General features: G+C 39.1%; 1 protein-coding gene across 7 annotated transcripts in view; it reads right to left on the reverse strand.

Moving 5' to 3' along the window:
* The window catches only part of FAM114A1 (family with sequence similarity 114 member A1), a 31992-nt gene extending 15294 nt beyond the window's left edge, over nt 1-16698 (reverse strand). For 2 of the 7 annotated variants that reach the window (XM_048941793.1, XM_048941792.1), the window contains exons 1-7: nt 16593-16698; nt 13981-14330; nt 12694-12778; nt 5573-5686; nt 5286-5392; nt 4489-4623; nt 1893-2045 (exon numbers count right to left, since the gene is read on the reverse strand). In XM_048941793.1, coding sequence (XP_048797750.1) covers nt 1893-2045; nt 4489-4623; nt 5286-5392; nt 5573-5686; nt 12694-12778; nt 13981-14322 — 936 coding nt within the window. In that variant the 5' untranslated portion in view covers nt 14323-14330; nt 16593-16698. Of the gene's footprint in view, nt 1-1892; nt 2046-4488; nt 4624-5285; nt 5396-5572; nt 5687-11734; nt 11803-12693; nt 12779-13980; nt 14331-16577 lie in introns of those variants that run through there. The other 5 variants (XM_048941791.1, XM_048941788.1, XM_048941790.1 and 2 more) reach the window with 4 other exon arrangements.
* Between the last annotated feature and the right edge of the window lie 202 nt (nt 16699-16900).

Here is a 16900-nt window from a genome sequence, read left to right on the forward strand (position 1 = left end):
CAAATATCTCTAGCCTTCCAAAATACGTAAATATATTTTTAGTTCTTGTAAAATGATGAGTATCACAAAAATTACACAAGCCTTGCAAGATCATCAGGTCTCTACTTTCAAGCAGAGCAGTTAGTCTGAATTGTAAAACTGTCATTTAGTTGCAAGCTGTAATACATTTGAGATGGTTTGGTGTGAAGACTGTTGGCAAGACAAGCACAGACAATTCATATTTAGTTGGAACAATCATGGGAAGAGCTGGAAAAACACGCCTGTTTTTCATTCCCTCAGAATCCCACCAAAAGTTATTGACAGTGTACTGATGTACCTGTTCTGAAGAATGTATTGAGAGATTTTTTGATCTCTGTGGGCATCTCAGATACGTGCAGCTCCCTGCACATACAGTGGAGCACCCAGGAAAGATGGAAACATTTTAATCACTGTATGCACTGCAGTAATGCATTACTCTCGCACTGCTACTCTACTTGTGAGTCACAAAATGCTTCCTGTGTTCCACACTGCTATATTGATTTCAAATGCTCAAAGCAAATACAGGATAACGTTGGGAGATCCAACTCAAGATGTAAAGGACTCTATGAGGTGTTTTGTCCCTTTCTATACCACTGCGTATGGGGATGTGTAGAGTGGTGTACTTGGAATATGTTCTCTGAGCCTTCTGGAATATATATCAGGCAATTGGACTTGTTGACCCAGGCAGTTGCATTCAGTCTTGTGTGCTTATATCCTCTTCCAGATCAAGGAAAAAGCAGGACTGTGAACAAGTTATTCAGGAGTTATCTAAGACACAGCACCTTAGAAACCCCGTGGTTATAACTCATGCAAATCTTACCCTGGGCTATCTCACAGTAAAAGAGTGTTGACAGATACCATTGGCCTGAACTTGTTTACTATATATTACTTACCTGTTTTGCAAGATTTTTTTTGTTCTTGTTCATTTTTAAAAGAAGGCTCTTGAACCTTACATAGGGGGCTTTGAATTTATAACATTGCTTTCAGACATAACTGTAAACAAAAAAGTGTGGATAGCAGGTACCTGGCTTCTGTTAAAATGAGCTTCTATTACCTGTGAGAGCAATTAGAACTTCTATAAAATGAGAAGATGGTTATTTTTTTTTATTAAAAAACCACCCAGGGAGCAAGGAGTGCTGACTACAAAAATAAACCAAAAGAAAACATTTTAAGAAATGAATTCAGAAAAATGTTTCAGTATAAAATTCCACTAATAGGAATCTACAGCAGTTCAATTACTCTGCAGTCAGTGATCCAATGATCTAGTAGCAGCATAGATAACTTGACAATTGACATTAAAAAACCACTGTGTATCAGATAGATGTTGGTAACTTCAGGATTTTGGGGGGGGGAGGGGGGGGGAAGATGTGCAGCATTTGTGTACTCCCAGTCATTGAATTAGTCTTAAGGTTGTTCCATGCAAGCTTAGAAACTGAAACAAAAAGATGACTTAAGAATTGAATAACTAATCTGGAATTCATTTTCATTCACTATCCTCCAGCTGCAGTATGTCTGAAATTCCTCAATGTAAATATCAATGCCTGATACAAAAACAAAAGACTTGAGCCACCTTGAAGTTCTGGAGAGATGTCTGCCTGCAGAGCATCACGAGATGAAAGATACCCGCTACAAAATCTCAACAGAAATAGTTTTCAGTTGTGAAGCTGTTCCTTTTGAGCTAATCTTTGAGTTAAATTGAGGTGTATTCAAATGAATTCCCTGAAGACACAAACTGGTTGGCCCGAGACCACACCAGCTTTCTCTGAAGCTGAAGGAAAACTTACTGTTCATTTCACATGCAACTGCACAGCAAAATTAAAGTATAGAACAGTTTTTTAGCAGTTATTGCGATTTACCCAGTCTGCATACTGTACCTGGTTTTCACTTTCATTTGACAAGATTTCTAGAGCTTCAAGATGAGACAAACCCTGGAACTCATCAAAAAGCAGTCCATAGTGTGCTGTTCTTTCAACTGTAACTTGCTGGGCCCGTCTCTGTTTCTCTTTTTCTTTAGCTTCTCGCAGCAGCTGCAAAAATATACATCATTCCTGTTGTTTTTATTGGTGGTGCTGTAGCCATGACAGATTTTATTACATTCTGCTTCTGCTTGTTTAGAAGGTAGTAATAAAATCTGGGACTATATCACACCTGCAGAGCTGAAATACTCAACTTTTTTTTTTTATAAACAAGTCTAATAAAATATTTATGTAGCATTCTAAGTGTGTTTTTCCCCCATAGTAATTGCTAGCCATCTTTTTTTTTTTAAACAATGAGCAAACAAATAATCTTCTTTATGCTTTCAAAAGCAATGTCTGCTATAAATACCATCTCAGAAATGTAGCTACCAATTACAATGGAAGAAAACTAAAAAAATATTTCATATGCAACCTTAAAGACTCCTGCAATCCATTCCACAGACCACAAAATGTAAAGAATATTATTTCAAGACCTACCTGTCTGCATAAAAAAAATGTATTTACATAAATATTTCCTATGTACATAAAATATTTTTATAGACACTAAAATCGTTGGGGTTTTTTTTGTGACAGCAAGACTGACAAGAGATCTAATTAGGCATGTCCTTTCCAAGGATGGGGCAGAACTATACTGCATATACTTGGAGATTCTTTGGAGTGATTTTCTTATCAAGCAGGCTTTCAAAGAAAACACGGTCTCTTGTATGAATTTGCCACATAAAGCCCTTAAGTACATCTCAACTGTATCTTAAATCACCTATAAGCCTGTACATAGATAAATTCACACCACTTACTGTTGTGCCAATCAAAATTCCTATGACAAAAGACCGAGGACAGATTTTTCAGTCCCCACCATGAAAAAGTTAATCACACATTGTACATTTTATGTACAGATCACCTATAATGAAGCACCATGTTATGAAAACCATGACAATCAGTATGTACCACTTCCTATATCACATTTTATGTGTAGATTTATGCATATTATTTAGGAAAGTATTCTCAAAGGCTCACTTTAAGCCTACATGTCTAGCTCTGTTAGGCTGCCCATATTGTCAGCAGAATGGCTTAAACTGCTTATAGGCCAGTTTAAAGCTAAGGCCAATTTAGTCTGCTCTACCTGTACTGACAAATTACAAAGCATCAGGTGTGGCTAAGGCTCAATCATTTAAAATGTCAAATTGTTTTGCTTCTGAAAGATTTGTCCTATACAGATAGCATCCGGCTCATTTTAACCATTCTTCATACTTGATTTTGAGGTTACTTTATGACCCTACTTGTCTCCTTCATTTCCACGTGTTTAAAAATATTTGGAACATTGAAATTAAAGAAAAGTCAAATCCATTCCTCCACAAAGTCAACAACAAAACCTAATTGCGTTAGAAACGGCCAGCATTTTTTATATGGTATCAAATACACCTGTATAAACAGCCTTGTGTTTAAATACGTGAGTGCTACAACCCAGATAGCTTTTCCCAGATCAAAGTTTTCAGTCTTCGTAGGAACCACTTTCATTACTGCAGACCTAGTGTCATTACAGCGTGAAGTGCTTTGGGATGCCTTCCATAAAATACACTCCTCAAACTTCAGCTTGAGCACAATGGCTACAAGTACTTAATTAGACATGCACATCCAGAACCACACCACAACAAAGACTTCAGCTGTGATACTGAGATATAGCTATGCCTACGTGTATTTCCCCTTTATCAGTGCTAACTTCAAAACAGTGCTGCTGCAACAGATTTATGTCATATGTGTAACTGCATTCATGTTCTCTACAAGAATTACTTGTTTTTGGCCTGCTATGACAGTAGCAGTCTGTTTCAACTTGAAATGACCGATACTAAAGATGAAACATCTCATTAAAAGAAGAATCCCTTACCACTCTCTACAAGGGAGTAAATGTAAAAATCAAAATTTCTTTTCCATGTCTATTGATTCTGCAGCTTTCTTCCCCTCAGGAGAGCTAATACGATTTTGTACTGGTAGTGCATGTACTGCTGTTCTATTACCATGTCTCTGAACCTTTAAAGATACAAATCACAACATGACTCCTCTCCAAGGGTACCTTTAGTTTACTCGGACATAAGATGCCCCTTTTTGCAACTTTGATTCCTAATGAGCCACACATCATATTCCACTTTTACCCATTTTCAAGCAAAGTAGTACAGTGATGTTGATGCTGGAAGACAGCTATCTACAGCTGTTACAAAAATGAAACATTTGATTGTCTCTCTGGAGCATAATGATTTATTACCACATATATCACCTCATCAACTATACTGAATATAATTATGCAGAAAGGATATTTTACATCACCTTTTGTAATATCTGTGAAAAAAAAGACGCTAGAGCAAATACAAAGCATAATATTTATTTTCATAAGCCTAGCCAATATCTACTGCAATAAATAAAGCCTCTCCCTGAGGCATCTGAAATTCTGGAAAATGAATGTGAAACTGCAGTGACAGTGTTGTATTAAAATAAATCCAACCTGAGACAGAGAAACTGTTCTTGCCATCAGTGTTTTTGTTCTCTTAAATCCAGGATCGCTTTCTGCAAGGACATTCATGGTTGTCTTCCCAATAAATTCCAAAGCATCTAAGCCTCCAGATAATACACTTTTCCCCTGCATAAAAGAATGAAATGTAGTTATTTTCTTTCCACTTTATGCTAATAGGAACTGTAAAGAGTATTACATTTGCTGACACCGTCTCAGGACATTCAGCTCCTTAGATTTTCTCTGATCTAACTAACAATAGGATTTCTGTGCTCATACAATTATGTTACACTGTTCTGAACACATCTCAAAAAAATAAAACTACACAAATATTTGTAGTTAAAAGCCCCACACAAAAGGAAATAAAACTTGCTGACAATGAAAATTTTAAGAATGCCACTTTTATTTCATCTTACACAGCAGCTAATCTTTGGGAACATTCTAGGCAAGAAAAATATGGAGTCAAACTCTACCATGAATAGAATGAGACTGCCTTATTGAACTGATCTCTAAAATTTTGGTGTGTGATTACTCTGGAAACATCTATAGAAACATTTGTTTTTTTCTGTGTATTTTTACTAGCATTATCCCACACTCCCAATTTCTCAGCTACATTGAAAATGGATTTCTATTGGCTAATGATTTCAGTTTCAGTGGAAATAACTTTAAATAGGCTTATTAGAAAGCTGTTTTTACAGAGACCTACAAACCAACAAACAATTGTTAAACATGACCTGCACTAAAAATGGTGGAAAATCCCTAGAGAAGAGAGGCCACCTAAAACGACTCACTGTGTTCTGTACAACATTAGTGATAGCTGACAACATCCCACGAGATCCAGATGAAGAAGGAGAAGGAGGAATATTCTCAGAAGAGCTTTGGTCAGGAGAATCTTCTGCTGCTAACAAACAACAAGAATTTTTTTTTTAAAGAAGGGAGGAAGCTAGAGCACCTTTTCACCTCTAAAAGTCACAAGTTACAGCAAATGGGATCCTGTGATCAAAATCTTAAAATTCCATGAATTGAATTAATTTGGCAGTGTCAAAAGTGTCAGAGATTTCAGTGAACTTAAACCTACGTGTAAGTGATGTTTCAGCCGCAGGATGCTCTGCTGCTTCTGAAGATGCTGAACTTGCATGATGAATTCCTAGGGTAGTTCCTGCTTTTTCCTTTACTGCTGTTATCCCATGACCTGCAGCAAAAATGCACTTTAGATGATATGATGTGAAAACTTATTCCTAACAGTGCGTAACGTCCTTATGTACCATGAATGATCACAAAAAATAACTCGCAATCAGAATAAGTATTGCAGCTACCTCACTCGCTTATTTTCTAGGTCAATAATTCACTTGTCCTCCTACATCCAGTACATTAACTGACTAGAAATGATAAAGCTAAAAATACAAAAAACTCCAGATGAAACATGTTTCCTGCACAGTGCACACTCACTGCATCACTTTCAAAGCTAATCATTTCCAGCAGTAAGACAGAGTACCTTAATTATCTGTCCAGAAAAAGTATTAATGACAGTTCAGCACTTCTTTGCCTCTCTATCTCAAACTGTGAATACATAAATAATTTCATAGAGCCATTAATACAGATACTCTATTTTATATCCTTCTAAATATACATGTATACATACACATGTGTACATATAGCCATATAAATATTCATGAAAACCTCATTAAAGAAAGACATAGAAAAGCTATTTGGAATGGAATAAGAAGAAAAGCTTAGATTTATGATTCTGTGATTTTCACGTGGGTTGGACATCAGATGCTCAACGAGTTCAATAATAAATATGCTACAGAAACCATATGGGAAGTAGCAGTACTGAAATATGGCATAGAAGAAAACTGGAGTATCTGCAGGAAAACACAAAGAAGGAAACAGATGTTCCCTTAGGAACAGAGTGCCAGAAACAAATAATTTATACTCATATAACAAATGACATCAGGTCCTAACGTTTTACACAAACGGAGAGACAAGGCATGTAAATGCTCTTACCTGCCTAAAGAAAATATGGCTTTTGTCTATTTTATCTCATGTCTTACAACTGCAAAGGACATCTAGGTTATCTGCCACAGCAATGTCTGTCACTGCCGGATAACTCCTTGCCTTCTGTAAAGTCTGCTCTGACGCAGATACTGAATAGTGAAGTACTGCTCCATCTAATTCCAATCTCCTGGGCATTTTAATTGGTTCAATGAAAACATTAGCATGAATAGATTCTCAAATAACTGCTTTACTCAGATTCCCAGAACTCACTTAAATAACTACTAACCATGCTGATAAATTTAAGCAGAAGATACTTCATGTCACATTCCTTTCCATTTCTGCTGCTCACAAGTTTTTAAATCAACAAAAGAATTCCATTCTTTCCATTGATATAAATTGCTTACAGATTTTGACTTGATAACTAAACATTACCATCTGTAATTATACAAAAATTTAAGTTTTCGTCAATTTATGGATTTGCATAAGTTATGATTTTGCAGACAAGCATACATCCCCATAGCCTCATAACACATAGCATTTTCAAGGCTGTGTTCACATGTGCTAGAATGACGAGAAAGTCTTTCAGGTCAGCTACAAGTGGTAATGTGCCATGAAGCTTAGTTCAGCAAAACCTACAGCAAAACAACAGATGAAAACAGAATACCGCAACTGAAGCAACACAGCACCGGTAGGATACACACACACAAAAGCCACAGAACTACATCCTGTGTTGGAAATGAAAGTGATTATTCGTGACTGCATCATGCACAGGAAAACAAGGGGCTATGAGAGAATAGCCTACATTTTAGGGGGTGACAGCACACTTTTATGTTTATTTCATAGCACAACTGAACTGATACTGTAAACTTGCAAACACCTCAGATGACCCTATTTAATCATCTGTAATAGCAGAAGTGGAAGAGCATTAGTAGGCACGTGGTTTCCTTTTGTGTTGTTGGTTTTGTTTTTCTTGCCTGCATGACTTTTTTCTTTGCTGGTAATTTCAGTAAAAGATTATTATTCAGCTAGGAAGCTGCCTTCTTTCTATTTAAAATCCTGGTAACACTTAAGCTATCCAGTCTGTAAATCATGAATAATTCCAACTAAGCTCTGAAGTGAAACCACTTTCAGATCTCCTTATAGAATTTATAAAAGCTTTTAATGAAATAGTAATATGCTATTGCAACAGGTTTTTTTTTTTTGCATCTCAACCTCTTCCACATCATAAAATATAAAGAAAGCAAACGGGACTGCAAGGCTTGTAGAAGGCGGCAATAGCTTTCCTAAAGCTGGTAGATAGCTTAGTTGGAAGAAAACCCACAAGCTTTCAAGCTGCTTTTTTAAAAAGAAAGTCACAAGTTCCATACACAGACTGAGAAGGTACTTTCCTCACTTAAGCCTTTGGTCTTAAGGCTTGATGCTACAGGTAGGCCAACCTAATGCCTTCATGATGCTGGTATGGGAGGTCCTGCTCCTGGCTTTCCACATTCGTCCATTCTGCCTGCCCTTGTTCTTAACTCATCACACAGCAAATTGGTTCAAGGTACTGAAGAGGCAGAAAATGCATTTTTTGTTCTTCTAGTGTTATTCTTATGCCAATAAACCTGGAGGTTATTCTTACTGATGTAAGAGGTTAATATCAGGTTTTCAGAAAGGCATGTTTCTTTCTCTTCCAGGTCCCAGTGCAAGGAAAAGAGAGGTGCAGGTCATTTCAGTGGCTGCTAGCCATTAGATTGGTTTAGCTTGCACTGGTAACCCAGTGTTAAAGTCTTATCAGACATTAATTAAAAACTGGATTGTGTAATTGCTGATTACTAAGCAGTACAATTTAAGAGAAAGAATAAAATGATGACAATAACTACTAAATTGTGTCTCAAGACCACAGCGAGCTTACTTCTCCACTTCATTCTCCCAGCAACTACTACGATGAATTGACTCCACTGTGGTTCCACACATGAAAACTTCCTGTGCCTTTTAAAGACAAAAGAAAACTCTTCTTCTCAGTAAATACGGCACAGCCAATAACTTTCTTAGTGTGACACCTAGTGTCAGACACCATACATGGCTCAGGCAGTGACATTATGGAGGCGTGATGGAACCTGCAGCATGCAGGAGTGTCACACCTGCTTCCACAGGCAGAAATGCCAGGGAAAGGGACCTTGATCAAAAAACATTGAAGACAGTTCAAAGCTAAAAGACTTCTGAAAACAAAACCACCATCAATACAACCAGTAGCAATATGTAGTGTTAGTTAAGGAGAGAATATACAAGTTACAGGAAAACTATTGCTGGAAACTGAAGTCAACAATGCCAAACATACAGCCACACAGTAAAAACACTGATTTCTTTGGAAGCTCTAAATCAGGGTTTGAAGGATAATGAGACTGAGATCCTTGAACAACAATTTCAGTTCAGTCTTAAGGAGAAAGTATTTGGCAAGAGCTGAATACATTTAGGGCTTCAGTACATTACTTAGCCCACCCCAAATTGTTTCTGCTATTTTTACACTGTACAATTTTGAAAACAAACAAACAAAAAAAAAACAAGGAATGGGAAATACTTGTCACACTTGACCAGACAAGAAGCTGGGTTATACAAAGGCTATGACAGAGAGAAAGAAAAATCACATACTGAAGGTGTTGTTAAAAAGCCCAATTCCAGAAAAACAGCTTCCCTTGTACTATGTGCTACACTAAAACAATAAGCATCATTTAAATGAACTGAATTACAGCAAATCCATTTTCTACTGTAGAATAGGAGATTAAGCTGCTCTGTTATTGGTTGAACTGTTTGCTCAGATATTAAACAGAGTAACTTCAAAGTGGAATAATAAATATTTAATAAAAAGAAGAAAGGTTATAGAAATTCCCAATAGCTTTCTTCTTCTCTCTGTTTCTTGCTAATGTTTACCATACTGATCAGATAGATAGTATACCTAATCTCACATCATGTCTGTGATGGTGACAGGCAGCAAATAATTCACAGGACCCAGCATGAATTTTTTGTAACAAATACCTAGGAAGTAAACCATCTATGTACACTATTACTTGCTGCATTGATTTCTAGAACAAATATAAAAGAGTATGCATGTGGCATATCGAGTTATTTTAAGCTCAGTGAACTATATATATATTACAATGTTTGATATAGCATCCAAAGCTATAATCTCATAGAAAATAAATATAAACGTTGTTAATTAAGATTTAGTATCCAATATCAGACTTAGACTATCTTGTAAGGAAAAAAACAAATGGAAATAATATCTGACTATGGGGTGCAAGAATGTGAATTTGATTTCTGCTTCATTCAATTAATATTTTATTTAATAAATCCTACAGGATAGTTAGACTCAAAGTTATTAGATGTCAATACACAAACTCAACCCTACCTGGACCATAGGGTCAGAAAGTGCCTCTGAGATGTAGATTCCAGGAAATAGGAAAATAGGGGGGTGTTGCAGTACATACATTTTTTTTTTTTACTCTCTCCCCCAGCTGCTGTAAACTAAATAGCAGACAGACCCTTCCTGTGACATAGTGCAACCTTCCACATGAAAAATTAATCTTAAAATTCTTATTTTCCTTTCCGCTTTTGGATACTCCTTCACCTAGGCAACTTGATCTGCTCCAGCTACACACTTTTTAAAATAATAATGTTGCAAATACATAGGTGGCATTCATATGGCCATTTAAAATAGATAGCATCACACAATCATATTGAGTCAGACTGCCTAGGCATCAACTTTTTTTTGCATACTTACACCCACTGAAAATTAGTTACAATGTAGACACAGTCACATGTTATTTCATGTCAATTAAGATTTTTATATATATATATACGAACCAATACTTAACACAGTCTACAAAAAAATAAGATTATGTAAAATACAACATGGGAATTCAGATACACAATGCTGGCAGCTTTACAGCAAAAGCACCAAACAGCTGTAAATAGGATGTCTTGTTTACTCACCAGACATTAAGAAGGAATACAACACACATTGTTTGTCTCCAAACCTCTTCTAACAGCATGCATCACTTTCAGACAAGCTCATGTCTGTTTCGCATAAAGTATCGAAGGCTCTGTCGCCCCACAGGAAAAACATGTACTTTGTGATACTAAACTCATTGCTCTGCAAAGCTGAGACTTTTTAGCAACAGAATACTGTAAGTGGGATTGCCCCTGCACCACTACAGGAACACTGTCCATTTGGTAGAAAGTAGCATTAGGAGTTGGAACATTAGAATCTGTTACAATGTTTTTCACTGCAAAATCTAAACAGAATGTAAACATGTCTGTCTCACAGGTAAAAAAAAATCAGTCTAGAAAAGAGTTGTGTTCTAAGAGACCCAATGCTGCAACTATTAAAGTGAACTGAGGTAATTAATCCCCATTACAATTTCAACTGGTGCAATCCAAAATTCCTTTTACACACATAACTTTTCCTCTTTTGTTATTTACTCTAAGCCCAATTTGTTTCAGACTGCTGTTAGTTCACAGAAATCTGTGAAAACATCTTTTATTCCATCTACTACTAATGTTTCAACACACCCTTCTACAAGTCTGAAAGGGAAGCACTGAACTTCATGGTTTAATACAAGTTGAGAACACACACAGTTCCACAGCTAGTTAAGATGCCTTTGTACACATCTACACATTCCTTGTGTTCCTGCCATTCCACTGTTACTACCAGTAGCATTTGGGTGATCAAATGGTGAGCCACACTGGGGAATTTAGAAACTACTCTAGATGAAGATCCAGGTCTCACTTCATTTCTACTTTCCAAAATCGGTCCCAAAAACCAGCTCCCCACATCACTCCATGAAAGTGATTGCTAGCGTAAGAGAAGGATGAAATACACTGCCTTTCAGCAGAAACTGTTTATATCAGTTTAAAACTTCTTAGAAGCACATACTAAGATTATTAGAGATGTTAACTGGTGAATTACCTGAAGAAAAAAACATAATTAGAAACTGATGAGTACAGGTGAAAATAGGGATGAGAGGGAAGTCCCCTCTTTCTCTGAGGAACAGACAAAAGTAGCTTACTGTCTAAGGAGAATAGGAAGAACTACTTAACCCTACACGTGGTCATAAAACCAGTAACTCCACCGTATCCATAATTTTCAGTAACTAGCAATTAATTTGAACTCCTAATGTAATAATCAGAAAGATCAACACAGCGGAATGGTGATACAGGAGATGTAATAACAAAAGGACCAGTGCAATGGAAAGGTGCTCACCTGTCTCTGAAGATCTAGGTTCACAGGGAGAAAACTCCACAAGGAAGAAAACTCCAAACAGCAACCCTCCCCCAGGGGGGGTCAGCTCTTAAATGGGGTCTAGGAGAGGTGCAGCAGGGCTCCACCCCCTCTGCTCACACAGCTGAATTGCCTTCACCTGTGTTCCCAGAGCTGACTGGGATTCCTCAGGTGATCAATCAGTAGTTCAGGCCATGACTCAACAGTTCCCATACACCTAGGTTCATCTTTTGAAGATGTTCTTTGGATCCTTGATGAGAACTGATCAGAGTTGTATCTCAGTAGCAGTTTTGTGAGAAATCATTACCTGCTGGGAACTAAGTACTGCATGTTTTACTTTTTGTCTGTGTGAGTTTTTTATGTGTAATTAAGTTTCATCTGAAGACTTCATGTGCACGTTTTGGGCTGACGTACTGCTGGAAATCAGTATATAAGAAGAAAGAATGTAGGCTCTGTGTTTCAACATACTGTTCTACTGTCTGGAGTCTGACATGATGAAGGTTAACAGTTTCACTGTGGGTCAGTGAAAGCTAGAATAATTTGAGAATAATTTACATTGTACAGTTAAAAGTCATGATGCATAAACTAGAAACACATATGTGAATGAATCTGGGATGGAAGGCATTGGCTTCAAAACCCACAAACTGACAGTCATGTTATGTATCCTTCCTGTGAAGCAGCCACAATGAGGTAACTCACTCTACACAAACAAGCCTGCTATGCTGGCATGTAACACGGTTTAGGAAAGTCTTTTGCCCTATTAAAAAAGTCATGGCACGCTGTCACCTTGCTAAGCCAATCAGGACAAAACTCTAGGAATACTGTTAGTCAAAGGAAGTACGCTGACTTTAGATGTTGTCTTTAAGACACAATGATGTGTCTAATGACATTAAAATTATTATTTAATTCATTTCCACAAACTTTACTGATGGAACACTTACCCACTGTGGCTGAAGCTGATGACAGGAGAGACTTGCCCCAGGAACCCCACGCTCCCCATCTACTTGCTTTAGATGAGTCTGTGGCCTGTAAAACAGATATATTACTCTAAAAATCTGACTAAAATCATGTGATGTCTTCTGAAGAATGATTCTTTATAGTCAGAATATAGAGAGGAATAGCCCAGAATGACTGCTTGAAAAAAACCTTTGCCACTAGTTCCTCTAACAGAAGCTTAAGCTTTTGTGCAAAGTAGTCCAGGAGTAAAGGTATCATTTAACAACGCTGCAGGGCTGTTGCTGTTCTCATCTCACATATTCTTCCCCACAGGAGCAAACAGATCATCAAGCTGACTCTGACACATCTCTCAACGGTGGCACTGCTCCTTTGGCTATTTCAAAATGCACCTATTCCTTAAAGACATAAAACTCCATCAATTCTTTAATATGTCCTGACTAGATGATCTTGTAGGTCCTTTCCAACCTTGTGATTCTATAATTCTAATGTCCTAATATTTCTTCAGGCACCTAATCTTAAGAAGCCATACAAATTTATTATGGTTATTCTCTGTGATAGGCAGGAACTCACCTTCTTTCTCAGTTCTACATGGAGCCAGAGCTAGAGGCTTCTCTGTCTGAGTCTCCTTACAGGTAAACATGCATAGGGAATTTCTCACAACTGCATTCAATCAAAACAGAGCCATAGAAGGCACTGAGCACTTTTTCCATTAATGTCTCTCTCTTTTTTTTTTTTTTTTTTCCTTTTTAATGAACTTCTTGCCTTTGCTCACAGTAGTCCCAGGGGTTTGGGGATCACAAATCAAAAACCGCTGGCTTGGAACAAAGAAAGTCAGTTTCACTCACTTTCTCGGAGTCTTGTGAAAGACACTTTATTTTTGTGAAGTCAGTGAAAATAAGAAAGCACGAGACTTAATGCTGCAAATGCAGCTTAAGTTCTGTCCTCTTCAAGGTTTGTTCTGTGAACTGGACAAAGCAGATATGTACAGGAAACCAGATAACAAAATCATAGGAGTACTACAGCTATATAAAATGGACTAGGTTCTTACTAAGACTCTGGCATAGTTTTATTGCACCAAGATTGCAAGATCAAATTAATACCATACCAGCAAAGAGAGATTCAGCTGTTCCCAGCTCCCAAAAGCCAGTGATGGAGTCTAACTGATTCTATCCTCATGAAGGTTCTTATGAAGAACAGTGTCAGCGTTTTACAAAATTTGGTTCTCACAGAGCAAGAGGGGGAGGGCTTTTATGGAAGAAAGCATTACTCACTGAACTACTTTGTTCAGGCACTGTTTCTTCAGGCTCAGGTTCCGTATCAAGGCTTACAGTCTCAATGCACTCAGTGGGCATGTCTTCAGCCACCTCTCCATTGGAAGGCAGACTTTCAGCTATTTCTTCAGTCAAAGGATTTTCATTAATAAATACATCTCCCTTCTGTCCATTACTGGCACCCTCAGTGGCCTGTCCCTGCTCATCTTGTGAGGACGCAGGCAGGATCTCAGCTTCCACAGGGTGCAGTACTGACTCCTGAGGCAATACATCTGTGTTTGGCATTTCCATTACTTCAGGTTTTTCTTCAGATGGGATGCCATCACTTAAGTCTTCAGACATTTTCAATTCTGAACAGAGAAAACAAGTCAATGTTTTCAGACTCTACAAACAGGCAAACGACCATAAAATACCTAGTGCTTCCCAAAAGCTACTGCTGAAAAACAACGTAGACTGTGTGTACCTATGGAGCGCTGTGATACGTGTGTCACACCGGCCCTGACTACTTTCACCATGCAGGACTGCACTCAAGTACAAAGAGCAGCACTATTAGTTTGTGTTCCAAAACACTGCTTGGTGATGGAGAAAGGATGTTTGTTTGTCTGGAGAGGTCAACTATGAGAACTTCCAAACGGTTAATTTCAATGATTTTTATAGAGGAAATGCCAATAGTTAGTGAGATAATCTGATCTGAAATGGCTCTGGAACACAATGACCAAGCAGCTCTTACTCTCATTTTCATCACTTCTACTTGTACAGGTTCCTACAGCCTGCTGATTGATGGTGAGGAGGATGACAAGAATCTGAATAAAGCACAGTGTGATTAAAGCTGTGGTAATGTTAACGTATTAGAGAAGGGAAATAATTTGAACACATGACAGGCATGGTCCCTGCAGTCATTTCGTACACAGGAAGCATCCACTGCTCACACAGTCTGTATTTCTTGCCTGGGGAATGCAATGCTTCTCACCTGTTCTAAAATGTCATGTAAGAATTCAATAAGAATTAATTAAACAATTAAGCTGTGTGACTAAACTTCAACTCTGAAGCCAATGTAAGTTTGTATGAGGTACAGTTACAGTTGTTTTTTTGTTTTTCTAAGTTTAAAACTGATTTTCCCTTATTTACTCCACATCTTTCAACACAATTTTCATTTTAAAGTATTTTCCACAATGCTGCAATCTGTAGATCAAGGATCCAGGCACTGAGCTAGTCTTACACCTGACTAAGGAGAGGCAGAGTCCAAAAGCCCTATGAAGTGATTACCACTATTTACTTGTTGACAACAACAGCATGCCTGGCAGTGTACTTGAAAAACAAATCTTGTCAGAGTGCTGTTATTGCAAGGTCTTGTCTACACAAATTTTGTATGGCACAAAATGAACTCAGGCAATCTGTCTGGAGATGCTATATTTTTCACTGACTCCTATTCAAATTAACACAGTCCAAAGTACCTCTCTGAAGGACTGAGGTTCTAGAAGGGACTGAAGAACAGGAAAAGATGAGAAGTGGAATATGACAGGGATTTATAATGCATGACAAACGTGTATTTCTATCAGTGGAACTTATTAAAATCTGTGGAATCATGCACATCAGTGGCCTTAGCATCCCGTTTATCTAATTTGGATGTAGATCAGCTGTTTGAACAGCACCAAGTTTAAACCACTTGGGATCAGTGAACTGGAGTCATAAATAAATAAGCAGTAGATGCCACTTACATTACTTCAGTTTACACTGGAACTTGTTTTATCTTTAGAAAATGTGCAGTTACACATCAGTATCTTTACACTTGCTGAAGTGCTGCTAAAGTGTTGCAAGCACCACCGAGTGCAGCCACCGGGCTGCGATCCGTCTGTTTATTTACTTGTTCACAGAAAGTTTGATCCTTCCTCGAAACAAAGATGATGGAATTGAGTGGCTGCAGAGTTAAACAACAGCAGTTTCGCTTTTCAGTCATTTGCAGTTTTCCATTAAAATATCCATTAAAATATTGCAAATACTATAAAATGCTTCAGTGTAGGCAACCATGGCTGTAGTTTAACACGACTCACTCCGCGATGAGTGAGACACCTAACGAATATGTTTCTATCTGCATCGCCTAGGACGGCCCTCTACTAAAACCCATACAACTTTTAGATATTCGTATCATAGTTCTGTATGGGATGGATGTGGACAGCAAACGCCCAACAGCAGTGCGATATGTAAGGGATCACATGCAGTCTTGCCGGAGTAGCTCATCTTTGGGGGCCGCTGTGGCCAAGGGCCCTGCAGTTCTCCGCGCAGATGAGGGGAGCAGAGCAAACCGCCGAACTTCCCGAAGCACGGAGCAGCGCTTCGGCAATCCGTCACCCGCCGGACCCCCGCACGATGCGCGGCGGCACAGCTCCGCCCCCCCGCCCGACAGCCGCCGCCGTTCGTCCTCCGCGGGACCCGGCCCCGCTGCCACCTGCCCGGCGCAAAGCAGGAGGAACTGCCGCTCCCTCAAACCCGCAGCTTCCCCCTTTTCTTCTTTTATTCTTGCTTAAACCCTCCGGGCTTGAGCTATCGGTCAGCAGCCCGCAGCCGGTTTCAAAAGCGGCAGCAAGAAAAGCACGCACCGCCGCTCTGCTTACCGCTCTGCAGTCCGTCGCGGCGCACCCCCGGCTCCGTCCCCGCCCCGCCACGTCGGCAGCAGCGGGGGGAGGAGGGAGCGCCGGCCGGGCACGGCGGGACGGCCGGGCTGGGCCGCGCCGAGGGCGGGCTCTGCAGCCGCTCTCCGTCCGTCCCTCCGAGGCGGCCGTCTGTAGCGGAGGGGCCGCCGCGAGGTGCCGGCTGCTGGACGGGTGCGCTGCGCCGTCCCGCCGCGGCCGCCACGACCGCCACGACCCCGAGGGGGCCGACGGGGGAAGAGTGCGGCAGCGCCGGGGCTATAAAGCATGCT

Source organism: Lagopus muta, chromosome 4, assembly GCF_023343835.1.
Source record: "Lagopus muta isolate bLagMut1 chromosome 4, bLagMut1 primary, whole genome shotgun sequence".
NCBI classification, from domain to species: Eukaryota; Metazoa; Chordata; class Aves; order Galliformes; family Phasianidae; genus Lagopus; species Lagopus muta.